The sequence below is a fragment of the Convolutriloba macropyga genome, chromosome 7 (genome assembly GCF_964194025.1).
Source record: "Convolutriloba macropyga chromosome 7, txConMacr16.3, whole genome shotgun sequence".
NCBI classification, from domain to species: domain Eukaryota; kingdom Metazoa; phylum Xenacoelomorpha; order Acoela; family Convolutidae; genus Convolutriloba; species Convolutriloba macropyga.
Window position 1 is genome coordinate 66,313,447 of NC_134474.1, and position 27,779 is coordinate 66,341,225.

Below are 27,779 nucleotides of genomic sequence, written 5' to 3' on the forward strand. Positions count from 1 at the left end.
GTTAGAAAACCAAACAAGAAAAGAAAAAAAAACAAAATGAAGTGAAAAACTGGGCATTCAAAAATTCAGAGCTAAGTGTTGCCCTGAAAAGATACAAACGCAATAGCGCGATATAAGATACCGATACCCAGGGCAAAGAATTTAAAATAGAAAGCTGGTTGAGTGTTTGAATGGTTAAGTTGTTGACTTAGTCAGGAAACTCATATTATCCAACAAAAATTTGAAATGGGACTATCTCAGAAAATCGCAATGTGATTTTAAAATTAAATCAACGCCGTGTTCAGATCTAAAAAGTTTTCAGCCGCCACGGAAATCAGAACCATTTTTTTATCTTTTGAAATTTTGAAAAACTGAGTTTGATGTGAACAGATTTTTCTGAACATTTTTTTTTTCATTTTTCCAATTTGCTATTGTTCTCTATTGAGAAATGAAATAAGAGTTCTTTTCTTCTTTTTTATAATACTGGTTATACTTTTTTGCTTAAATTATAATTTTTCTGGTTGCATAGAAATTTTGCGGTCTCTATTGCTCTATTGAAACAGTCTGCAAATATATCTCATAAAAGAAACTTCGTAAAAGTGTTAAAAGTTATAAAGGTTTGTAAAAAGTGAAAACATAAAACTTTAAGATTTTGTCCACAAAAAATGAAAAATATCCCATTAAACTTCTGGAATCTTTTTTGTTTTTTGACCACCCCCCCCCCCCCCCCGGTCCTATATAACCAGTCTGTTTGCACCTAGCCCCCCCCCCCCCCTTCAGATATGTAATTTTTGGTCCTTAATGATCCCGTATTTTATTTACACAAATTATCCAACATTTGTTCTCAGACGATAGTGGTCGATTAAATTCATTTTTTGAAACAGCTCTCAATGTTTTATTAATTTTCAGGGTTCTCTGCCGAGGAGTTCGTCAATATGATACAAGAGGGGAGGTTTGTGACCACATACAGCGATGGCATTCGGACGATGGGTATCATGTATGACGTCATAGACAGCATTGCCAGCGAGGGACTAGCTTGCGTCACCCATATGGAATACGAAGGCATTTTGTCCTTCAAAAAGTCCTTTTTCGAACCCAGATACCTCTTGCTATTGCCCAGAAATGAACAAGTTCATCGAGATCGTTTGAGGTCATTTTACCAAATGTCCGAAGATGAAGTTAATCGTGTAATGGGCAGACGTGACTTGTATGTAAAAGTCAACCAGGAAAAGCCAGGGTTTTTTGACCAGGTTATTGATTCGGACGACATCCAAGTTGCACTTCAAACTCTGACGTCAATCGTGAAAGAGTACCTCGGCCTCCCTCCGGATTACGTCACGACGCGGGATTCCAGTTCTGGCCAGGGAGGGGGAGGGGGTGCAACTACAAATAAGGACAGCACTAAAAGAGGGAGTCTAGGAGCTACAAACATCGTCAACAATGTCCTCAGATTCAAAGGGTCTTCCGGTGTCAAGAACCAAAGTGGTCGCCAGGTTAGAACTGTATCGAATTTGGTCCTCATTTTCGCTAAATTTGAGAGCGAGCGCGCATGTTGTCCAGGGCAAAAAAGGAAAAATTGTGGAAAAAATCATCCTTAATATATTTAGATAGACAAAGCCTTGAAGAACAAGAAAGAGCATTATAATATAATTATCTTGGGTTATACAAGATACCCAAGTTCGAGAGCTTAAGACAGGTGGTGTAATGGTTTAGCTCACCAAGCATGCAAATAAGAGATGCTGGTTCGAATTAACTATTTATCATTTTCACAATAGGTGCGCCTCCTTAGACACCCCCTCCCCAACACTTCTTTAAAGAGTCTTATGCCTATAACAAAAGTAGAATTTGTCATCTATTAATGTTTCGAATTGCCGTCTTTTTTTTTGTTTGATTCTTATTTTGACATCTTTTTCATTTTTGCCTTGGCTCTGAGCCTCATATTATGTTAAACAAATTTTCTTTAGTTTGTTCTAATATTACGGCAACAAGTTTTTGAAGTTGAGACTTGCATCCGATGCTGCGCAAGATCACATACATAATCTGGCTTCTTTAACTGTTCTTTCTTGAATTGTTGACAAGTGCGTCCGAGCATCTATCTTTTTTAGGAAACAGCGAGCAAAATAACTTTAATTGTTTGTCAAAATGATTTTTATTACCACAAGTCATTTGGTACACGGGTTTTAAAAATAATAAATAATAAATTCGGCCTTCAAATCTAACTAAGAACATGTTATTGTTATTAATACAAACACATCACTTAAATTTGGGAGGACATCAGAAGGCTTATATAGCCTAGTCGAGTGATGCCTGCAATCAGTTTTCATCAGCAATTAACAGTGACCTGTTACAAGCACTTAAAAAAATTCTAGTCGCAAAGAAGCATAAAAACATGGATTTAAAAAGCATAAAAAGCATGGATTTATTCTGTTTCGCCCCCCCCCCCCCCAGTGTTTTTTATGACCCCCAGTTGCAAATTAAATGTTGTTATAAAGCACGTTACTATGTAAGAAAATAGCACGTGCGTCTGGGAGTCATAAAAAATTTGTGCTCACTAAGCTGGGGGGGGGGGGGTGGGTGGGCGAAACAGAATAGATCCAAAAAATTTTAACAACCAAAAAAGGAGAAACTATGACGAAAAACTATGGGTAACCTAATAGAAAATCAAAAGCAAGTCAGCATCATTTCAATTGTTTTCAAAATTTCCTTTTTCCACAGGTTCTTTCTATTCGAGATGGAATGACAGAAGCAGAGCTGAAATCTTACGAAAGACGAGAGAGTGCCCTACGAGAGGGAATCCGAGAGAATGAACTATCACCCGAGTCCGCTTATGGCGGCACCACTACCATATATGGCAAGCCATACACTGCCCCGGCCGCGTTCGAGGGCGCCTCGGGTCTCACACGAGACGGGGCAGGAGTCGCAACATCCAATGACGATGAGGATCCGAACGTCGAGGAGCGGGATCAAGATGGAACCGAAACCCCGCTTGAGAGACCGGATATAGGGAACGAGTCCAAGATGCGACTGCAAGAACGAGCCAGCGCTTTACTAGACAATGAAGCGTTGCTAGAAAACGAGGTTCAAGTTTTGTTCAACAAGGCTGGCAAGTCAGTCAACGGAAACATTCAAAACGTGCAAGAGGCCAAAAAGTTGATCAAAGAGTATTTTGAGTCGAATTTGTTCGAGTTCAACTTTGCGGAAGAGGATAACAAGAAATTTGAGGTGTCGTTTCAAAGTTATGCCGAAACAGACGGAGAATTAGATATGTCGTTTGATGAGTTCAAAGGATGGTTTGTTTACATGTTGCGCATGATCAAATACGGACTGTATGCCGACAGTTCTGCGTAAACAAATTTCGATTGCGACAATTGAACTATCAATACCATAAAAGTGATATTCGCCGATGGGAGCTGGTCAGAATTACAATTCTTGGTAAACTTGATGTAGAATTAAAAACAAAATTAATTAAGAAAGGAAATTAAAATAAATTTTTACATTTGTCGGTTTTATCTCATTAAAAGAAAGCATCGACAATATGAATCACAGGAGCCGATTTTGATTGTGTTTATTTTTGTTGGAGTATACACTCTAGTGAATAAGTTGTGATCATAAGACGGAGCTTGAAGTGGTGGCTCAATATAAGAAAGCATAGTAAGACTCTCGCAATATGGACCAGTTGGCTCAGTGGAAAGCACAGGATTGCAACCAATTAAGAGATTGTGGGGTCGCAACCCGCAAAAGGTCCCAAACTTTACTCTCACTATAATGGTGTTTACATAGAATCAACATAACGAGCAAAGTGTTGCTCTAATAATTTTTTCCTGAAAACTGCAGTCTTTTCCACCTAACTGCTGACCCAAGTTTACACCTCGGCCTATGAAAAGACTTTATAACTCTAGTAGGGATGCCCAATATTCGGTATAAATAAACGGTCCAGCTCCTAGCTAAAGTCGAGGTAAAGTCTTTTCATGGGTCCTGATAAGGTCTTTTCATAACAAATTAAGGTGGAGCATGGTCTTTTCATGAGTCGAGGATGGCATTTTTTGTGGGATTAATAATTGTTAACTTTTCCATACTTCTTTTTGTAGATGTTAACATCTACCAGCAACACCAAACTAGCGTTGCAAAAGGCAGTCCACTTTCAAAAACAGGTGAAGTTTTGCAAAGAAAATCTTAGGAGCAGTGAATTCTTAAGATAAATTAGTTTTCGCTAGTAACCTATATTCCGAATTGGTTTGGCTGAATTCATCTAGTTAACAAAACTCTAACAATCAACTTTTTATCGGCATTGAATTTAGTGTTATAATACAGTTCATTTGATTCTAAAATTCAGTATCTAAAAATGAGTTCCAAAATTCTTAAAATGTTTTAAATACATTCATAATAGCGCAATTCGCTTTTCGAAAAAATATCAGAAACTTACTTTGTTTTTTGACAAAATATCAGAAAATTGGAACAGCAAAACTTGTTGACTGCGTTATAAGCACTTGCCAATTTTTAGCGCGAATGTCATTTTTGTTGGGTCCAGTGTCAACATTTTAGGTTGAGCTAAAGTCAAGCATCAAAAATTTGGTTCGAATCAAAGTCTAGTTGAACAATTAGGACCAGCTAAAGTCTTCGTGGGTTATTTAAGTCGACAATGGTCTTTTCATACCACTTTTTGGTCAAACACGGTCTTTTCATAAGTCAAGGTCTGAACTTGGGAAACGGGTAGCTTTTACAGAACTATCGTTGTTCATACCCAGGCTGATGTTCGGGATAAAACTAGTTCTGATCAGACAGAATGGGCCGCGCTCAGGGGTCATCAGAAACAGTTGGGTTGCGCATTGGGAGTACCAAGTTTGGCAGGTTTAAACAATGAATTAGCAGTGACAATGGTTTTAATGAATTCTTTTCAAAAACGTTACTCTGTATATATGCATTCCTTGTAGAACAGTAAATAAAAATTTCTAACAAATCAAAACATCTCGCCCAAAAACACTATACTTTTTAGGTCATTAACCGCCTCTTAAATTGTTTTTGCGCTCAAAGTCATCTCTGACTAGAATTTCCTGCGTTCCAAACCATCTCTGATTAGACGTAACCCAGACCTTTGTCCAGACTGTCCTCTAAAAATCACCTCTGATACGATTTATGATCGCGGGAAATCCTCGGATCATCCGAAACTAAAATTAATGCTTAGTTCTAACCTAAATTATAGCTGTAATATATTTACTTTATGCTAGCAGAATTTTTATTATGTTCGGCTTCGGTCTGATCAGAGGTGACTTCCGCCTGGGACCTCAATCTGGGTTTCCTTACTATAAATAAAAAATTCCGCAATGTTTTTCAAAAATCAGTCTAGAGCTCCTAAATTGTTTTTTGACGGCTCTATCCACGATGGGGTTAGCAACCCAAACCCCCCTGGATGAGGTTGGCGACCAAAACACACAGAATGAGGTTGGCGACCCAAACCCCCCACGATGAGGTTGGCGACCCAAACCCCCCAGGATGAGGTTGGCGACCCAAACCCCCCAGGATGAGGTTGGCGACCCAAACCCCACAGGATGAGGTTGGCGACCCAAACCCCCAGGATGAGTTTAGCGACCCAAACCAGCTCCGATCTTCAGTAAAATTATGAAGACCAAAAAATTGAGCGAATCAACAATTGCCGAAATTTACTTTTTAGCGTGTTTGTTATTGTTTATCAAGTAAAAAGATTAAGTGCTCTTTAAATAATTGTGCGATTTTTGGAGGGGGTTTGTTAGTTTTTCGTTTTTTTTCGGGTGATTGGCCGTGGTTGGACGTCGGAGTTCTGAGCAGAAATTGTAGACTCCGCAAGAATTTCTGATCAGACCATACAAACTCTGGAAAGGGCACTCTTCGGTCTATCCATATCACGCAACAAAATAATCCGGACTCTTGAGCACGCTATGACTATACAGACAGTGCATGAGACCGGATCATACTTTCGAGAATGCAGGTAGTCCTGTCAGATTCTGTGAAACGCTGCCATTTACCAACCCCCTTTGAGCAGACTGGGGTCGTGTTTTGCAAACAATTGATTGTGTTTTATCATGCTATTGCCAAAAATAGCACGAAATGGAACAAACTAGAAGGTCGACAATTGAACGGCGCTGGAAACAAGGGAGTTTAAAAAAAATGTAGTTTGCACTTATTTTTGATTGCTTTTCATCTTTTATTGAATGAGGTGTTCTTTTCTCTTTAAGTAGTGGATAAAACAAGGATTCCAACCACCAGTAAAATTTGTCCCTTTCTCCTAACGCTAATCGCACATGTCGAATCGGGACAAATTTTACTGTTTGTTGGAATCCTTGTTTTATCCACTACTATATATTAGCTCTATATTCAATAAAAAAATCAATTAAAATCAAAAATAAAACAAAAAAAATCGAAAAATCAAAGCAAAATTTACATTTCACTCTTAAAGAGTGATTCACTCTTATTTAGAGTGATCCCCCAGTAGAAAAGATTGCTCTTTTTCGCTCTTAAAGAGTGATTCCCTCTTTTTGATACTTTTTTAAAATTTTTTATACTTTTTATTTCAAATTATCTATACTCTTCAATAAATTTATATTTTCTTTTACTTTTTCTATATTTATTCCATTATTAATAAGAAATGATACAAAATTATAGTATGTACATGAACAACTATCAGTATAACTGCTTCGAAGATCCCCAGTGTGGCTAATAACTAATGGACTTACAGCTCTAGTATTAATTGTTTTCTCACCCAGATCAGTGTAACTGCTTCCCAGATTTCTACTAAATCCTCTAGTTAATTCTACTTTTGGATGTTGTTTCTTTACATGAGCCCTTATCCCATCATATCTCACAACAGAAGCACAATATGGACAACTAACTTTAGCTGAAGTACAATTTCTACATGTATACTTACCCTCATCAAAATTATTTAGTGTTTTTATAAAATTACACTTATTACAACATCTATTTAATACTTTTGAGCTGGGGTTAAGGTTAGGGTTAGGGATAAGGTTAGGGGTAGGGTTGGGGTTAGGATCTGAGTTAGGTTTGGGGTTAGGATCTGAGTTAGAGTTATAGTCATAGATAGAACCAGAACCAGAACCAGAACCAGAACTAGAGCTGGAATTGAGGTTAGAACTAGAACTAGAACAAGGGTTAGAAATAGAACTAGAACCACAACCAGAACTAGAACTAGAGCTAGAACTAGAACTAGATTCATTTTTTAAAGAACAACCCCATGGAGAAAAATTATTAGCACAAATACCACTTAGTATTATTTTACCACACATACATTTATCAGTTTTATCTTTATGACATAATTCATAATGATATTTTAAAACAGCAATGTTTCCATATTTATAGTTACACTCTTAACATTTTAAAAGCATTTATAATAGGGTAAACTTTAATGTTTACCTAATCATAGGACTTTGTCCATCAGTGGAACTGCTTCGCGGGGTAATATTTAGCAATGATTTCAATTAAATCTTTAGTATTATCTTTAGATGTGATACACTCCGTTAAATATTTATTTCCTAACGTATTGAGTGTATTAGTTTTACATCTCTTATCCATAATCATTTCAAAATCTAATTCTTTTTTATCTCTAACAAAATTTATAATCTTTTCTCTAAATTCTTCATTATTTCCATATAGTCTGGTTAAAAATTTTCCTCCCTTTCTATTCAAAATTCCCATCTCTTCATTGACGAAGTCACAGCTACATTGATCAGTGAACGAACTTTGTTCGTGGTTTACCAAACTGCTTCGCAGATTGGGCTTCGCTCATGTTTCACTATTAGCAAAGCTACTTCGTGTTTCACTTTCCAACTCTTCTCCATATCCAACGTTAACTAATGTATTTACTCTACTCAACATTGTGCTTGCTCCCATTGCTACACTCCCAGCATTTCTTGATATTATATCAGGATAAATATAACGAAATATAATTAAACCTGAGCTTATAATTCCACCAATAGTTGATAAACTTTTCATACCCTTTCCCTTAATCATTTCTTTAGTTAGAACATCATTCTGAATTTTAATATTATTTAAATTAAGAAATTTATTAAAATAAAACTGATAATTATCGTGATTAATAACATTTCTATCTGTTGCATTTATCATGAGTGGTTTCATATATGCTATAAGTTTATTTATATCTTGTCTTTCTAAATCATCTTTTAAACTAAGAACTTTTAAATCAAGGAAACCAACTCTTGAATCATATATCATTGTTCTATTACTACTAATAATAATAAAAGTATTTTCGTTTTTTATATTTAATTATACCATAACTAAGTTCATCTGACATTCCATCTGTACGATTATAATAGTTACTATTTAACTCACTAATTTTTTTTATTGAAGTCATGTTCACATTTATATATTTCATTAAAGTTTTCAATTAGATCAGGTCCATTATAAGTTGTTAAATAAATAGTATCACAACTCATTCTTGCCGTATTAAATTTTTGAGCTGGTTTATGACACATTACAATCATTTGAATATTATAATGTCTACCTTCAGTAAAATAATAACCTATATCCTTATTTAACCTATCACCCATATCATCAAGTACTATAACACAATTTTGAAATTTATGCATATTATTTTTTGTGATCATATTTATATCACATTTATTAAAACCGGTATAAAATTTATTAGACTCAGGATCTATCCAGTTTCTGTCATCTTTACACACTATAACTATGGAGCTTTGGTCTTGATCTTGAACTTGATCTTGAACTTGATCTTGAACTTGATCAGTGAAACTGCTTCGCAGATCTTGATCTTGAACTTGATCATGGTCTAAGTATAACTTTAAGTATTGTCTAATAAAATATGTTTTGCCAGTACCAGTTCCACCATAAACAATAGTATGTAATGGTGACTTTTCATATTCAAATCTAACTAGACTCCTATTCATAAATCCACCAAAGCTTTCTTCTAGTTTTGTGTATTTACTCGGTATTGAATTATATATTATAAAACAAATTACACTTATAAAAATAAGAATAAAAACTGCACTACCTATCTCCATTTTTATATAATAAATTTATTATATAAAAATGCTCATCCTAACTTTTGAGGAATTCAATAATAAATTTATTATTGATAATATAACTATGAGTGATATCAGAATAAAAGATATAAGTCTAACTCCAATTGAAATAGTAATGAGAGATGATAAACCAGAAATGGTAAGTGAACCTAACTTCAACATTATGGTAAACCTACATCCAACTGAAGGTACACATTGAGTTTTAGTTATAAGAAGAGAAGGTGGTCCTGTGTATTACTTTGATAGTTTTGGTGTTGAGACCCCACCATTATTCCTAGAAGAATATGTTGATCTAGGCTCTAATGAGAGAATACAACAATATGATGAATCTTATTGTGGGGCATATTGTTTGTATATGATCTATCTTATTGATAGAGGATTTAGAATTACCATTGCTTTGAATATTCTAGTTAACCAACGTAAATATCCAGGAATATATAATGAGTGTTTTTGTTTAAGTTGTAGTAGAAGTGGTGATAAAGATAAGGATAATGTTAATGATAATGCTAATGATAATGATAATGTCATTGATAATGATCATGATGATGATAATGATAATGATAATGATAATGATAATGATAATGATAATGATAATGATAATGATAATGATAATCATAATGATCTACAAAGTAGCTTTGCGAATAATGTTAATGATAATGATAATGATAATGATAATGATAATGATAATGATAATGATAATGATAATGATAATGATCTACGAAGTAGCTTTGCTAATAATGATAATGATAATGATAATGATAATGATAATGATAATGAAAATGATAATGATAATGATAATGATAATGATAATGATAATGATAATGATAATGATAATGATAATGATAATGATAATGATAATGATAATGATAATGATGATGATCTACAAAGTAGCTTTGCGAATAAGGTTAATGATAATGATAATGATAATGATAATGATAATGATAATGATAATGATAATGATAATGATAATGATAATGATCTACGAAGTAGCTTTGCTAATAATGATAATGATAATGATAATGATAATGATAATGATAATGATAATGATAATGATAATGATAATGATAATGATAATGATAATGATAATGATAATGATAATGATAATGATAATGATAATGATAATGATAATGATCTACAAAGTAGCTTTGCGAATAATGTTAATGATAATGATAATGATAGAGATAATTTTATGTATCTATTTGATGAAAAAAATCAAAGGAGTAAATATAATAGTAATAGCAAAAGTAATAGTCCTACTAACAGCATCCGCGAAGCGGTTCAACAGAGTTGTTTGGTTAACCACGAGCGAAGCTCGTTTGCAAATTCACCGATCTCTGTTAATATAAATGATGATCTATATTCATGGCTAAATGATGATGATATAATTACTGAAGCCACATTCCCAGATAATTTTAGATGTATAATATCTGGTTCTAGTGAGTGTGGTAAGACAATCTTATTAAAAAAACTAATTCTAGCTAGTATATATTTTGATAAGCTATACATCATTGGACCTACTGGTGATCAATATCAGGGAAGCTGCGGAGCAGACAACGGATTAGAAAGAATAAACCCTAAAGCAATTAAAGAATTTATTAAAGATATAAAAGATTTACCATCTCCCGATAAACTACCCAAAGACTTAAAGAAACTAAAGATATTCGATGATGTTAGAGCCAAAGAACCAGTTATTAATGAATACTTTTGTAGGGGTAGACATTACAATTGCAATATGATATATCTTAATCAAAACCTGTTCTCTCTGGATAGGCAGAGTGTTAGAGAGAACTGTAATCTATTTATTTTATTTGAACAGAGAGGTAAAGTCCTAGCATCGACATATCAAGATTTCTTTAATAATATTGAACTTAGTTATAATGATTTTGCTAATATATGAAATAAGGTATGGGAAGAGCCTTATAATTACATTGTAATTGATATAACTAAAAATAAAAATATTAATGGTAAACTAAGAATTAATTGGGATCGGAGAGTTTTATAATCAATTGGGATCGGAGAGTTTTATAATTAAGTATAAGTATCAGTGTAAGTATAAATAAAAGTAGTGGTTATAAGTCTAAGTCTAAGTATAAGTGTAAGTAAAGTCTAAACCCAAGTCTAAGCCTAAATCTAAGTCTAAGTCTAAGTCTAAATCAGATGTAAAGTAAAACTTAATACATCACCATTGAAGTCTATAGGTCTTCCATGCTCATCTTTAATATGAAATTCAATATATTCTATTCAATCTTCAGTTACATTTTGATATAAGATATTAGTTGGTATAATATTTATCAAATAGCCTGGTGGTTCATTTAGATTAAAAGTATATAGTATGTCTGTATCTTTACCATTAACTTTAGCTCCAGATATAATATTGCAATGAATGTTAATATTATTGAAACCCATAAAATCAATAATTTTCTGAGATTTATATCTACCTTTTTTATAAATTATTTTTCTAAATCCTAGTAATGAGGCTAGTGAGTTTTCTATATCAAAGCTGAGTGCTCCTTGTTTTATTTCCATTAAACATTTCATCGTATTCTTATCAAGTTCTTTTATAACATTACCATCAGTTTCTTCTTTTATTTATTCTGCTATGTCAGTTAACTCATATGCTCCCGGTGTAATAGTTGAATATAGCAAGGGGATTCCTTTATAATTATGATTAAGTATAGATGTAATGTTTGGGCTTGAGGTAGAGATAGGGTTAAGGTTAGGGTCAGAGCTAAGAGCCCGAGGTAAAGCTTCATCATCTTCTATAACAGTACTAGCATATATGAATTGATTATTTCTCCTATTCACATTAAACACCGAATTATAAACAGATAATCTAATTAAACCTAATTTTGTTGTATTAAGTATAGGTTCACTAAAATTAAACTTTTCTGTTGGCTTTAACATTCTAAAGTTAAGTGTATGTTCTTCTTTAGTTTTAGTTAAAGCATCATGTATATTTTGTAGTTCTCTTAATATTAAATTTTCTGTCGTTTTTTATATTCAAATTTTAGATTATATTTATGGTTATAGTCATAATTATGGTGAAAGATCTGCGAAGCAGGTTCCCTGATTGGTGGAACCGCTTCACGGATGGCCGAGGTCCCATAGTCTTAGTTATCGGTGTAAGGGGCTCCACCCTTGGTACCCCAACCGCTTCGCGGATAATTAAAAGTTAAATTTTATCTTATAAAAATGGATTTTAATTTGGATACAACTTATGTTTACAATAATGATATACACAAAAGTAAGATTATAAAGTATAAACCAAATAATCTGGCAACAATGAATACGGTTAATACCAATATTAATATCATACTCAATAGAGAAGAGAATCACTTAAATATACATGATTCATATCTAGAGATAGAGTTTGTTGTATCAGATGATGCTGATGGTGTATTTGCTAATGATGCTAATATCAGATTAGTGAATTATGGTATGATGGCATTGTTTAGTTCAATTAAACTTGAAACTAGTGGTGTCAGGACTATTGAACATATAGATCATTGTCATCCTAATCTATTGATGTATAAGTTATTAACTAGTATTGTTGATGAATATGAGATTGGTTTTGTTAGAAATCAGGGCAATAGAGATAGTCAACTTAAACGTGACCATATTGTTGCACAACGAGGACATATGTATATGATGATTATGATGAGTGATCTATTTGGTTTCGTAAATGATTTAGAAAGGATTATATATGGTTTAGGATTAAAACTAATATTAAAAAGGAATAATAATGATAGAGCTCTATATAGAGTTAATGCTAATCCTGGTGCAGTTGCCAATGATGGTAATATAAAAATTAGAGATATATCATGGTGTGTACCTATAATTAATCCTAGTAAGGATAATAGAATTATTGTGCAGAAAGGATTAAATAAAAAGAATAATGTAGACTTTAGTTATTATGAAAGAAAGAAATTTTATAAGAATGTACCCAATGCTACTAACTTCTTGTTTGATCTAGATATGGAAAGTGGTATGGAAAGACCACAATATATAATAGTTGGTTATGAAAATAATAATGTTAATGAACAAACTCATGATGCAAGTGCATTTGATGTAATGAATGTTACTGAATGTTATTGTAAGATTGGTAGTGAGTTTTATCCCGAAGATAGAATGAATATTAATTATGGTACCAATAATTATAATGAGGCTTTTAAAGCGATTGTTAGCTTTAATAAAGATTATAATGGGCTACCACATAATATAAAACCATATATAAATCATAGAACATTCAAGAGTAGTTATAGAATATATGTATTTGATACTAGATATCAAAGTGATCATATAGGTCCACAACCAATACAACTTAATTTTAAATTTAGTGCTGCAGTTGCTGATGTAATATGTCATGCATTAGTATTAACTGGAAAGGTTATTAGTGTTAATGGTGATGGTAATAAGATGGTTGATATTATATCATAGTTATAATTTAAGTCAAAGATATAACTTTAGCGATAATTATAATTTTAGATATAACTCTAGCGATAATTTATAATTATAGTATAATATAGTTATTGTTATAATTATATACTTATACTTATACATAACCATATACTTATACTTATACTTATAGCTAGTCAGCTCTAATTGTTACTCTTGTTAATACCCAACTATTTCTTATTAGTATTAACAAAACCTTTAGCATAAATAATATCTAATTTCCTTTTATTCTCTAGAGATAGAACTCCATCCATCCTGGATAAACCTCCAGCTTAAAGCTTAATCTTAGGCTTAAGTCTAACCTTGGGTTTAGGCCTAGGCTTGGGTTTAAGCTTAATAATAACAAATGGATTATACTTTTTAACTTCCATTATTTTTTATATATAGATATGAGTCTTTAAAAAAAGTTCAAAACTAATTCATATTGTGTTGGAGGTAGATATTATATTGGTACTGTTAATATAAGAGGAGCTATTACTTCAAAAGGAATTAAGATGTTAAAAGGTAATTGTGTTTTATGTAGAAGGACTAAATCAATGACAGTATCTGATGCAACAATAGAAGCAGAGGGACTTAAAGATTTCTTTAAAAGTGTTGGTAAAGATACGGTTAATTTTGGAAAGAAAGTTGCTAATAATCTAGTAAGAGCATTAGAAAGAGCATTAGAAACCCTAAAGCAGCGCTAGCGGCTACACCTGATTTAATTAAATTTGCAACTACTGGTGAAAGTACAAAGGTAGTACAAAAAGGTAGAGGGTTATACTTAGGTACGAAGAAAAGATAACTATTTGATTATGATTATGATAATGATTATGATTATTTTTATATTTTTGTTTATGAATATGTTTATTATTAAGTTTATATCCATGATTATATCCATGATTATATTATGTTTATGATTATGATTATAGCTATGATTATGATTATATATTTATCGATAAATATTAATACTAATATTATTATTACAAAAAACATTGTTATTACTAAGCACTAATATCTTTAATCTAAAAAAATACTCAACTTATTCTTCTTGTTCTTCTTATATTCTTCATATAGCTTAACAAATTCATTATATTCATCATTATCTATTTTATTATCAATCATTGATTTAGTATATAGTTTATTAAACTTATCAGTAAACTGTTTACTTAAAAATACATTTGTGAATAATTTAAAATTTTGTTTCTAATTTTAGTATTAATTGTTTTTGATAATGAACCACAAACAGTTGCTGTAGCAAAAGCTGTTGGTATAGAATTAAGTAATCCTATACCTGTTAATGAAACTGATGTTGTTGTTGCCGTTGTTGCTATTGATGATAATACAATTTCTGTTATCTCAGCTACGTTAAAATAATTTTTATATCTACTTAACTTCTTATTTTAGTTATTAGTTTCAGTTTCATAATAATTTCTAATATCTTTTATAATGTTAATATTGTTGTTAAATTTACTATTAGCTTGAATCTTTTCGTTTAACAACTGTTCATTGGCAGTTGCAGCATTGCTGATCTGTTTCTCGGCCGCGTCGCGGATTAATCCTTCTGATACTGATGATAAATCTGGATATAGTAATCTCTCACTCGGTGCTGTTGGATTGGTCATTTTCATTAGTAAAAAAACTTTCTATTTCTTTTGTTATATCTTCTTGATTAAAACCATAATGCATCTCAAGTCTGTTTTTCTCTTTATTATCAAGTAACGTACTTCGTAAAAGTATAGCAATTATATATTGTACTATTGTCCTTTTTTTCTTTAAAAGGGCTTCATCTATAAAAGAATTACTCTTTTTATTAATTTCTTCAAATTCCTTTAACCCCTTAGTAAACATTTCATCTAGTTGTATGTTAGTGATATTCTGATTAAACTTATTATTATCAATCTCTAGTTTTAATTGATTTTATTTAGAGATAGTATCAGCAGCAACTTTATTACAAAATTTAACAATATTTCTGACTTCAATTGTTGATTCAATAAACTCATTAATTAGTTCTTCATTAACTTGTGTTTCATTTAGTTGTAACGTTTTAGTTGTAACTTTATCACAGTCACCTTTTCTTAGTTCAGTTATGTTTTTTACTTATAATGTCTATTTTATTAGAAGAGGATAATAAGTTATTGTCACAATACTCTTTATTAACAACATCTTTTTCATCTATCGGAGGATGTACATTTGTAATTTTATAGGTATCCTTCATATCAATATTATCATTTTCTTCTAGGAATAATTGACCGGCCTTACTTGGTGATAGACTAATGTTTGATGATGCTTGTTTAGCCTGATTGAATCTATTTCTTGTCATCTTTGTATTTGTTTACATATAATTAGAATAATAATTAGTCTTGTAATTAGACTTATAATTAGTCTTACAATAAGACTTAGACTTAGAATTGTAATTAGACTAAGGATCGGAGGTCTATATTTAATGATTCCAAAACTTTTTTATTAGATTCAAAATCAAACTGAGATTTTAATAATTCTTGTTCGTAGTATTTACCCTCTATTATCTCACCATTAACATCTCCTATTTAATAAGTTGGTGGTTGTGTTTTTAGAACTTCGTTAACTTTAAACAATTCTCTATTCCAATTAGAAGTGTAACCTTTAGAGAAGATATTACGTTTATCTACATTTCTAACATAATCACCAACTTTAAGTTTAGGTTTAATATTCTTAAAACTAAAAGTGTATTTAACTTTATCAGGATTATTAGAAGCATCAACTGGTGTCATATTAATTGTTGAGTGAATGTTATTGTTATATGTGACAACAGCATCATTTAATATATTTACACAATTACCATTGCCATTGATGAACATTGGTTTATTAACTATGTGTAATAATGTTCTATTAAATCTCTCTATAAACACAGCCTTTAAATCACTATAAGTAGAATATAGCTCTATCCCTGAAGCGGCTTTGCCGGCTCCATATTCTTCAAGTAAAGATTTAAATGTTTTATTGTAAAACTCACTACCTCTATCTACCCATAACTTTTCTGGTTTTCTAGGTTCAGAGCCACCTTGTGGATGTTCACTTAATACTATTTTAAAACCATTAGTTATAGATAAACCAGATTTATTCTTTAATGGAATAGCCCATGCATATTTTGTGAATATATCTATATCTGTTAATATAAACCTATAATTATTATTGTATTTACTTAGGGATGACTTATCAATTAAATCAGCTGACCATGTTTCATCTTTTTATAATGGTATTATTCTTTCTTTTCTAAGCTTTGTTATTCGAGGACTGAATACTTCTTTAGCTAGTTGTTGTTGTTGTTTTTCTATCGTTTTATTTATGGACACAGTCATAGCTTCGCTCATTTACCATAATTAAAAACAAAATTATCTAGTTGGTCTTAATTAATAGTATTCATAGATAATAGTTGCTTAGATATATCTAGCATTTCATCATGTAATCCATCATGACCAGCTTTTGTTTCTAGTATTAATAGTTGTATTCTTTCTATTAAACTATTTGGGTCTGGGTTGCTATTTAATCCCCTACCATATACTTTATCTTTTACCCATATTATACGTTTTATTGCTCTATATCTAGCACTTTTTTTATCCCCTTTTCCGAAATCATATCCAATATCTAGCAAAAACCTTTTAATTTTGTTTCCATCTTCCTCGATTTCACCATATTTTATATTTGGATTAGTAAGAAAGTTTATAAACACATCTGAAAATTCATATATATTATCCTTAACTAAAAATGCGCCCTGCTCTAGGATTATATCAACATCATTCATTTTATATCTTCTAGTAGGCAAATCTACAAGATTTAATTTTAATTGTGGATTAGTTTGAGCCCCCATGTCATGAAGAAGTTTGGCTGTTTTTGTATCAACATAAACTGGTGCTATATCTTGAGTTTCCTCCACGACTTCATTGGTCAAATTGGGTTTCATTAATGCCCTGTTTCTAGTTTGCTCTATCATCTTAGTTTGTTTATCTAACTCTTGATTTTGCCAATCTTTTGCTCTTAATGTTTGTTCACTTTATGCTAGATTGGGTTCATTGTTTGCATTTAGTGTTTTAGTTAAAGGATCAAATAATTCTTCTATGCCACCATAGTATTCTTGTTGTTTTAGTTTATCTTCTAATCTGTTTTTTCTGTTTTGTTTTTCTAGATTGTTGAATTCTATAAGTGTTTCTAGTTTAGTCATTTTTTATATGAATTAGATCTATAATTTTTAATTAAAATAACTAATTATAATCAGTGAATGGGACGAAGTCCTTGGTACTCCAACTGCTTCGCAGATAACTCATTATATAATACAATAGCTGCTTCTATTAATTTTCTATTGCTATCTATAGTTAATTCTGTAATATCATTAATCAGGGAACCTGCTTGGCTTGCCACAGACGAAGTCTGTTCGCAGATCATTTTATCTACATCTTTATCTTTATATAGTTTCTTAATCGGTGAAGCCGCTTGGCTTGCCACAGATGAAGTCTGTTGGATAACCACGGACGGAGTCCGCTCTCGGATCCTATTTAACAAATCCCTTTTAAATAAATATAATTTCTTATCATGAGGATAACTTTTTATATTGTTTACGTAAAACCTTTTATCATCAAATATATTTAAATTAATCTTATTTGTTTTTGTTGTTGTCATGTTATCGACAACTTTTTGTATTCTGCATTCATCTACTGTTCTCTGTGTATTATTCTTTAATGCATCAATATAATCTATGTGCCTAACATTATTATGCTTCTTTATTCCTTTTTCTTTAGAGTTTTTAGGATAATTTTTGAAGCTATACGTTTTGGGGGACAATGCTAGAAATTGCTCAATAATCCTACTCCCCAGCTCGTGCTTAAACTTGCCAGGGACTTTATTATAAGTTTTTATAGGTATGTATAGATTACTTAAGTCCATATGCTCATCACTAACTTTACCGTCACTATAACTTAAAACGAAACTGTCCGTATCCATATAGTGAAGTGTTAGATCTTTGAGGGATGGTTGTAGAATATTATAGAAGACATCAAACATATGCAATTTGCTAAGTTCGAGCATTGTTACTCCTACATATACAGATGAGCTATATTCTATTTTTTGTTTATATATTCTATTTGGCTATAATCTCTATATCTATTTATGTTCTTAAATGTTGGTTTACTTACACTTTTCATTATCTTTTCTTCATCATGCAAGAACTTGCTTTGAAAGAAGTGTAGAGGATTCATGCACATTCTTCCATATATTGAGTTATTCATTAATTTCCTTACATCCTATTCTGCTTCAGTTTTAGCTGTTGCGCTTTTATTTGTATTGTTTTGTATATAATCTCTACATATATAATCTTGTTTAAATTTAACTACTCTATGTATTTTTGTTACTTTTACTCCCATCTTAACATAGAACTTTAACATCCTATAATGAACCATATATATTCTGTTTTGTTGTTTTGGTCTAAGATTAATTTCTCTGAACTGTGAAGCAGTTTCCCTGATCTTGCCTTGCCTCCATCTCTTTCTCTGTAACCTAATTCATTATCATTTATCTTTCTCTTATTAGGCATTAGTGCTAACTGTTCTGTTCTCTCTTTACATTCATTAGTATAATCAATATCACAAACTATATAGTAACCATGATTACTATCATCTGGAGTATTCAATATTGTATCAAGAGTAGTAGTAGTAAACCGGAAGTCCTTATAAGGTAACTTTTGCATCCTTGCATAATCATATAGGTTGTTTGCGTCTATGTACCATATGGTGTTACCATCACTGTTATCTATATATCTATCACCCATTATTCCACATATACCACCTCTCTTTGCTCCAACAAAATCATCTAGCATTTGTTTATCTTGTAATGTATCTAATGTTACACCGCTTGACATTAACCAACAATCAGAACTATAACCGGGGAGACTAACGTAATGTAGTGGATTGAGCTTGAATTCTTTCATACTTAGTTTAACATATTCTTTCATGCAATAGTCTAAAATTTCCACATCATTTTGTAAATACTCTATAGTTAGATCTTTACCAGTTTTATTACTGTTTTCATTATTAAAGTTATCTACTTCTTCTTGTGTTGGTAATTTATTATGTAGAGAGGATTTAAAGTCTTCTATTTTTAGATTACCTATAACTTCTTGGTAGGTAGCTTTGCTACCATTGGCAGCTTCGCTGTCATACGACTTTGTCGTGGTTGCCCAATCATCCAAACCAAAGTATTCATATGGATATAATGTTTTAGTTTTACATCCATATATCTTTCCCATTTGATCTAGAGGCATAGCTAGGAAGTTATAGCTATCTAAGAATTTGAGACAACCAATGCTAAACATCATAGACTTACCGGCATCTAGGGGTATGTTATCTACTTTTCTTTTATCATTATTCTGTTTGAAGAGTTCACTGTATAGTAGGTTGAAGTCATAGCCAGGCCTTATGGAATATTACTGGAATGAAGTTTTGTTCTTTGTATCTTAGATTACATATTTTACATGCCGGTCCTCTATACTTAACAGTTTGATGACAGTGATCTCTTACTTTATTAATACATGTTTTGCTGCAGATATGACAGGTGTTATTGGTTTCATGATATAATTTATCTTCTTCTGTAAATATCATTTGTTTGTTGCGCTTGAAGTTATTCTCAGTTTCTATTTCTAATAGATCTCTAGCAAAACTTTTGATGCAGCCTAGACCGAAGTAGTGCTTGAAGTTACCTTGCCAGGTGTAATCCACAGCTATTTGAATATGTTCAGCTATTACATATATACAGTCACTAGTTTTTACTTCAACAATGCAACATTCTATATCGGCAGTTATAATATTTTTTATATTCTGACGTTTGTGTTCATTTATAAAAGTAATACGTTTTTTCTTAGGACAAACAATCTCTGGTTTGAATGAGGTGCTGCATTCGTGTTTATCATATTTAATTTGTGAGATAAACCAAAAGGTACACCTATCACAATAATAATATTTTATGCTATTTTTATTTGATCGTTCTAACAGGGTTTCTATATTTTTTATTAGGGCACAGTGTTCTATTTGACCATTACCCCAAACTAGTATTCTTAAATCTTTTCTATCTTTATTAAAATTGTCCACTTGTTTAAACAATTCTACTTTGCCCCCACCACAAGGTGTGTATACCCAAATATTAATACTATACAATTTCTGTATTCTTATTATATAAGCAAAATCATCTTCATATTGTTGTCTTGGTTCAATTAGTTTATCTACATATTTACTTTCTCGAGTTCCATGGTGTGGGGCGGGATGTAGCCAAGCAGAAATAGTTAGTTGTAAGCAGTTGTATTTATAACTACGTATTTTTAATATCGATTTAGAATTTTTGAGATCAGGAGGTAAATCTATATAACTACCAATAGATGCTTTAGTTGGTTCAATGTTTAACTGAAAACTTCTTATTCCAAGAAACTCAAAATCTTAACCATAACCTTCATATATTTCGTTTTCGAAATCTAGCCACCGATTGAAGTCACCATATTCATATATTGAATTATTATTAATATAATCATTATTGAAGAATATTTTAATAAATTTAACTTCTTCTTTGGTTCTCTTCTTATAATCACATTCAGCCGTGATCTTATATTTAAAACTCTTAACTTTTCTGAACTGGTAACAGTTTTTAGTTTCTTCTAAAGAGTAATTAGTTGCTTCATCTATGTCTTCGATGTAATTCCCACCTTTATCTGTAATATAAAACTCTCTCATGTTCTGACTGGAGTTTATATCGAAGTCTTCTGTGTTTTCTAGATACTAACGATTATGACTATAAGAATGAGTAGTTAGAGCTACTTTACTTCTCAATTCTTCATGACAATCTTTACATATAAACCTAATCTTAGAAAAGTTTCAGTTTCTGATTTAGTTTCTGTTTTAGTTTTAGCCCTAGTTTTAATAAAATAATCATCTTCATCCGGATTATACACCCTCTCCAAAATTTCTTCTTCTTCAGACTCAAACATTTTCTCCATTAGTTCCTTATGTTTGAGATCATAAGATTGGTGTCTGTATAAACCCTTCTTTGATTCAAAGGATAGATTACAGACATCGCAGAAGTTTATGACACTAGTATTAGTTGATTGAGACATGATGTATTTATTTAGGGAAATAATCAAATAATAATTTTTCGAAAAACGAAAATGAAATGCAATAAATTTATAAATAAACCTTTCAAAGAATGTTGTAATAATTGTAAAGAATTAGAATTTTCTTGTTATGTATGTAAAAATATGGTCAAAGTGAAAGATTATATAGAGCATTTGGGATATCATTATTCTGATCCTGATCAATATCTAACATGTAGTATGTGTAATGTTTATAAACATATATCAATATATAGATTTAGAAATAGGAAATGTAGACTATGTATTTATCTTCATAAATATAGATATGGTCATACTAGAAATCAATTCAGAGAGCATGTTTATAAGCATTATATTCAAGAAGACACAGAAAAACACTAATCACTTTGTTTCCACCGATATCAATGTTTTTGACTGTGCTCTTTTTGTTCGCTTTCTTTCATATTTAGCAACCACTAATAGTACAAGAAGTCAACAATCTTGGTTTAACATCGCATTACACATCAGTGAAAGGGGCTCCGCCCTTGGTTCCCCAACTGCTTAGCAGATCGAATGAAAAGTGCATGTCATGCTAAAATGGCCACCACCATTGACAATGAAAACCACCACCACTAACAGAAAGAAATCAAACAAGTGAAAATTTCGAATATAAGATACCCTTAAAAATTAGCTAGTAAAGTGAGTATTTATTAAAATCTTAATTTAATTTTTAATAGATTATACAAATCATTCAATTTAATAGAAGGATTTAATTATTATTTTACTCTAAAACATGTAATTACTTGGGAAATGATAACTAATTTTAAGTTAAAAATCATGTCAGAATATTCTAGAAAAAAGAATGTTCTAGAAAAAATTCTCCACGCGGGGACCTTTATTCTCCACGGCATTTTTTGGCTATTCATCATGAGTTTCACTTCACTACAAAAACTAGCGAAAAGTTTTAAACAATTTTCGTCATTTGAAGAGACTTTAATAACTGGAGCTTTATCATGCACTTCTTTATCTGAAGAAATATAAACGAGTTGTCTAATTTAACAAATCAATTGATTACATTTTGTAAGGAGAACAAATGCATACCCGACAACACCGCCGAACATGAAAGTGAGACTGGAAAACGAACTAAAACAGAACTCTTCCAGTTGTTCCTCTCCAAGTTCAAGAAGGACCTACTAAGTTACGAGCATCAGGAAACACTGGACAAGTTTGAAGTGAATGTGCCGGAATATTTATCTTTCCACAATAAACTCAGGAATTCATTCAATATTGGTGAATTTGAGTCTTCTCTCACCACAGTCAATAACATGGAGGGAAAGCTGAATCGTTTATATCTACTGACAATCTCTGACAGAGGATACATATGGGGGAAAGTGAAACAAAATCATCAAGAAAACAATAAGGATATTCCTTGAAAACAACTGCTGAACGATAAAGGGTATTCCTACTCTACCATCCAGAGTTATCTCAACTTCTCTCAGGCATGTGAAAGCTATCCGAGGATCCTAGTCTCAACAGACTACTACTCAGAATGGAAAAAGTTCCTAACAATGTTTTTGGCAGAAGTTCAGAAGGATAGCCAGCTACAATCTAGGTGCATTACAGAATTACAATTTTCATAAATGATAAATGAGTGATTGATTATTCAGAAATATATTTAATATTAATATTAATATTAATATTAATAGTGATATCGATATCCCTACAAATGATACATTAATATTGTTCAGTCAGCTTAATATTAGACATCAGTCAGCCTAATAATTAAAATTAAAAGTGTTCAAGCATTCTGTAGTTGCACCCTCCCCCACAGTTGCCATTAAGAAAGGTCGAGCAGTACTGCCGTAGCGTGGTAAAGGCGAGTCAACCTTTTATCAAGACCTCCCAAGACTCGGCTCAAAAAATGTAACCAGGTACATAGAATCACTCAGTTAAACATCATAGATCTATCGTCTCCTGGTTAAAGTCAAAATTTTAAAGAAACTTGTTTCTTATTATCCAATTCTAAGCAACTTTGAGTTATTTTCAGTCCATCCGATTCTATTGAAAAAAAATTTTGTGAGATGATTAACCTGATTTATTTCAATATAGTTTGGTATATTAGATATGAAATTAGGCTTAAAACTAGCTTTGAGAACTTTTGGATATTAGCGTATGAAATACATAAATTATACTGGCTATGTACATTTTTGTACACAAAATTGTGCGTGTAATATGTATTTATAGTGGTGAATATAGTAGTGGATAAAACAAGGAGTAAACAAACAGTAAAATTTGTCCCGATTCGACATGCGCGATTAGCGTTAGGAGAAGGGGACAAATTTTACTGGTGGTTGGGATCCTTGTTTTATCCACTACTTCTTTATTTTTGTTATTATTTAACTTTTTGGCGATCAATATCTTTTTTGTTGTGCCATGATGTTATTTGTTGCACGCTTAGTTGTTTCTTGTCATGACAAAAAGCTGAAGATTATAAATAACTCAAACTGCCGGCTTAAACTTTTTCAGTGAAAACCAATAACTATGACTTCAAATTTGTTGCCAAAGCTTAACTACGGCTTGGAGGAGCAAAATGGCAGAAAGTTAAAACGTTTTTTTTTTGCTAATAACAAGAACGCTTGTGTTTCTTCATCGATATTGTGAATTATCTAAAGGAATTAATGTAGTCTTTTTGATTGTCTAATCTCAATGCAAAAATATTTTTTCACTATCAGACTGCGTCTCCAAAGCAAAGTAACATGACATGCTCTTTTTTTGATGAAACGTCTAATTGTTGGATAATTTGTAAAGTTTCATGTTGAGTATTGTCGTTGCAGGATTAGTTCATAACATCTAGGCCATACGTCTTTTTTTTAATCATAGTGACATTTTGAAATTAGCTCAACAAAACCAAATTTGGTTTGCCCGAGTTTTTGGTTTTCCTTTTTTTTCCACCTTGAGAGAACTATGAATTCTGATATAACGACCTTCAATGGCATCCGACGTAATGACATCTACGATTATTCTTTTTGTGAGCATCATTTTCATTGTTTACAACTTTTGCTTCTTTGGGGGATGTTTTGATATTGTTGTTGACACAAAATGTTTCATTGTTGTTATTGAGTTTTTCAACATATAATTAATTCGATATAGGGTTGGCGGCTAAAGAATTTTAGGTAGCTAGTAAATTACGTATTTCTAAGCTATTATTTGGTAGAACATTTAGCGCATATATATATATATATATATATATATATATATATATATATATATGTGTGTGTGTGGAAGCACGTGCGTTGAAATAAAGTTGCCGAGTTGATGAGAGCTAAGCTCGAAATTGAATTCCTTTAAAATTTGGAACAACCTTATTGAAGTAAATTACCTCAAGAGTTCAAGACCGAGCTTCAAAACCCGGTGAGAATGTTCTTGATCACCCCCCCCCCCTCCAACGTCGTACCGCCGCTAGCCCTTTAAAAAAAAAGCAGTCGAGTACTGCAACAGAAATAGCCACAACGGGGAGGACACTTCAGAGAAAATTTTTGTCCTATAAATTTTTGTCCTAAAAATTCCTCGGCAAGTCATCAAAAAAGCAGTGGTCGACAACAACACGATCAAAAGTCTAGCTATCGCAAAAAAGAACATTCGATTCGGGAAAGCACTTCGTTTTTTTACGATTTGCAATCCCCCGTATGATATAAATACAGTTTCGAATATGGGAAAAATGAATTACAATCTAAGAAAAACTGTTGTGAACGATAGTGTTCCTCTGCAAATCCAGTCTCAAGATAATTCTAGCTCACGAGACATCATTGATGACTCTGACCCCATCAGTGATGCAAATACTGGTTTGACGCAAAACTTTCAAGAATTGATTGTAAAAGAGCAATTCCACACAACACCAGGAACCATACTTTTCATCCCCGACACTGTCAACAAACTCTATAAGGTGCAAGTGTTAGAAAACTCGGGGCATGAAACCAAAATTAGATATAGTGGTTGGGGCTCAGAGCACGACACGTGGTTTAATGCGAAATCAGTTTGGGACTATTCGAAGCACAAACTTAACTTGAAGAATCGCAAAAAAATAACAAAAGAAATTTCAGATAAAAATGACCTACTCCTCGCGTCGTGTGAGCAGAACCAGCTTGATGATAATTTCTTTGAAAACGTTGAACAAACAATACTGAACGAGAACAAAAAGTTGCCCTCTTTACAGACAAAAGTTAGTTCACATGTTCCAACATGCCGTTTCGTTCCGGTCAAATTAAGAACTAAGTGGTCACAACTGCTAACCAGCATCCTGGATGATTGTGCCACAACACCAGATGACGAACTAAATTGGCAGAAATTGTTTTCTGTTTCGAAGTGTATCCTGCGTGCGAGCAACCGAGGAGGTAAAAAGCATAAACGAAATCAGGATCAGCGGCTCTCCGATCGCATCGATCGATGGAATGCGGGTGAATATGCAAACCTTTGGACAGAAGCTTTGGCAATGAAACAAGCGAGGAAAAAATCCCCAAACGGAATAGAAGAATTAGCCAGCAGAGCTAAAAGTCTATGTTTGCAAGGTCAATTTGGTCCCGCCGCAAAAATACTGTCATCTGAGGGACTTGCGCCTAATAACAGAGGTACTCTGAAAGCACTAGAAGAGCTACATCCCAAGAAGTGCCTCCAACTTTGCTCCAACCAGACAATGTTGCTTCAAGTGCGTATCAATTTAGTGATAACATAGTTTTTGAACAATTGAAAACCTTCAGCAAGTACACTGCAGCTGGTCCTTCCAAGATGTATCCAGAGCATCTATTGCACGCAGTAGAGTGTACTGCTCCCGACCACTCTGAATCCGCCCTTAAAGCAATAACAAGGTTTGTAAATACAGGAAGCAGGGGTAATTTCCCTTCATTTGTTTCAAAAGCCCTCTGCAGCGCATCGCTCACCGCTCTATCCAAAAAGAAAGGAGGAGTACGTCCAATAGCTGTCAGTGAAATCCTGAGGCGCTTGATTGCTAAATGTTTGGTGAAGGAAGCAAAATCAGAAGCAATTGAGTTGTTCGATTCCATTCAGCTAGGGGTTGGAGTCAGCGGAGGTGCGGACACAATTATCCACTCTGCAAAAATCACCTACGAAAAGATCCTCAACGCTGAATCTAATGAAGGAGTGCTTCAGATTGATTTCCGAAATGCCTTTAATTCGGTTAGGCGTTCACACTTATTGCAAGCAGCATGCGATTTCATACCAGGTATCGCAGCCTTCACATATTTTTGCTACTCTCAGCATGTGCCACTACTGTACAATAACGCCAGTCTTCAAAGTGAATCGGGTGTTCAGCAAGGAGATCCCTTGGGTCCACTTCTCTTTTCGTTGACGTTATGGCCTGTTATAGAAAAAATAAGAGACGCGGTTCCAAATCTTACCCAGCACACTTGGTGTTTGGACGATGGTTTTGTTGCAGGTTCAGAAGATCAAATCCGAACTACGCTCGATATCTTAGCTAATGAAGGTCCAAAAAGGGGTCTGTATTTGAGGAAAGACAAGTGCGAACTCTGGTCAATCGTAGATCTACCTTCAGTTGATCGAGAAGTTACAAGAAATATGGGCAATGGTTTTGAAGTACTGGGTGCCGCAGTCGGATCACCAGAATTTGTTTCGTCTTGCCTGCAGAAACGTGTTCAGAAGGTTGTGTCGCTCTTGGAAAATTTGAGTTATCTGAATGATCCTCAATGCGCTCTCGGCATACTTCGTTATTGCCTAGGGACACCAAAGTTAGTCTACTCTATACGCACTAACACGCCGACAAGACATCTGATCGATGTTTTAAAAGTTTTTGATTCCAGCCAACGGGATGCGTTAGATCAAATAATAGGTGCTGTCACCTCTGACAATGCGTGGTTTCAGTCAACTTTGCCAATAAACAGTTCAGGCCTCGGAGTGCGACAATCGCAAGAGCAGTACAGAGCCGCACATGTGGGCTCAGTGATAGCATCTGATGACTTGGTTCAAAAAATTACAAACCAGCGCGCGTCAGACAGTAGAGTTTTCAAGGAACTCTATGCAAGCCTTGAACCTTTCAACTTAAATTCCTACACACAGAAGAAAATTCAAGAAGCTGTAGATACTGAAAAGTTTTCAGAGCTGCTAAGAAATCAGTCGTCAAACAGGGAGAAGGCAAGACTGCAATCACTCTCTTTGCCTCATTCCTGCGCATGGCTTGCGGCACC

General features: G+C 32.8%; 2 protein-coding genes across 2 annotated transcripts in view; both read left to right on the top strand.

The window, feature by feature from the left end:
* The window catches only part of LOC142343108 (uncharacterized), a 27,376-nt gene extending 23,894 nt beyond the window's left edge, over positions 1-3,482 (top strand). Inside the window, exons 4-5 of the mRNA XM_075394795.1 lie at positions 889-1,472; positions 2,695-3,482. Coding sequence (XP_075250910.1) covers positions 889-1,472; positions 2,695-3,327 — 1,217 coding nt within the window. The 3' untranslated portion in view covers positions 3,328-3,482. The remainder of the gene's footprint in view (positions 1-888; positions 1,473-2,694) is intronic.
* LOC142343262 (uncharacterized) overlaps positions 1-27,779 on the top strand; it is a 225,840-nt gene that overhangs the window by 118,668 nt on the left and 79,393 nt on the right. The window lies entirely within an intron of this gene.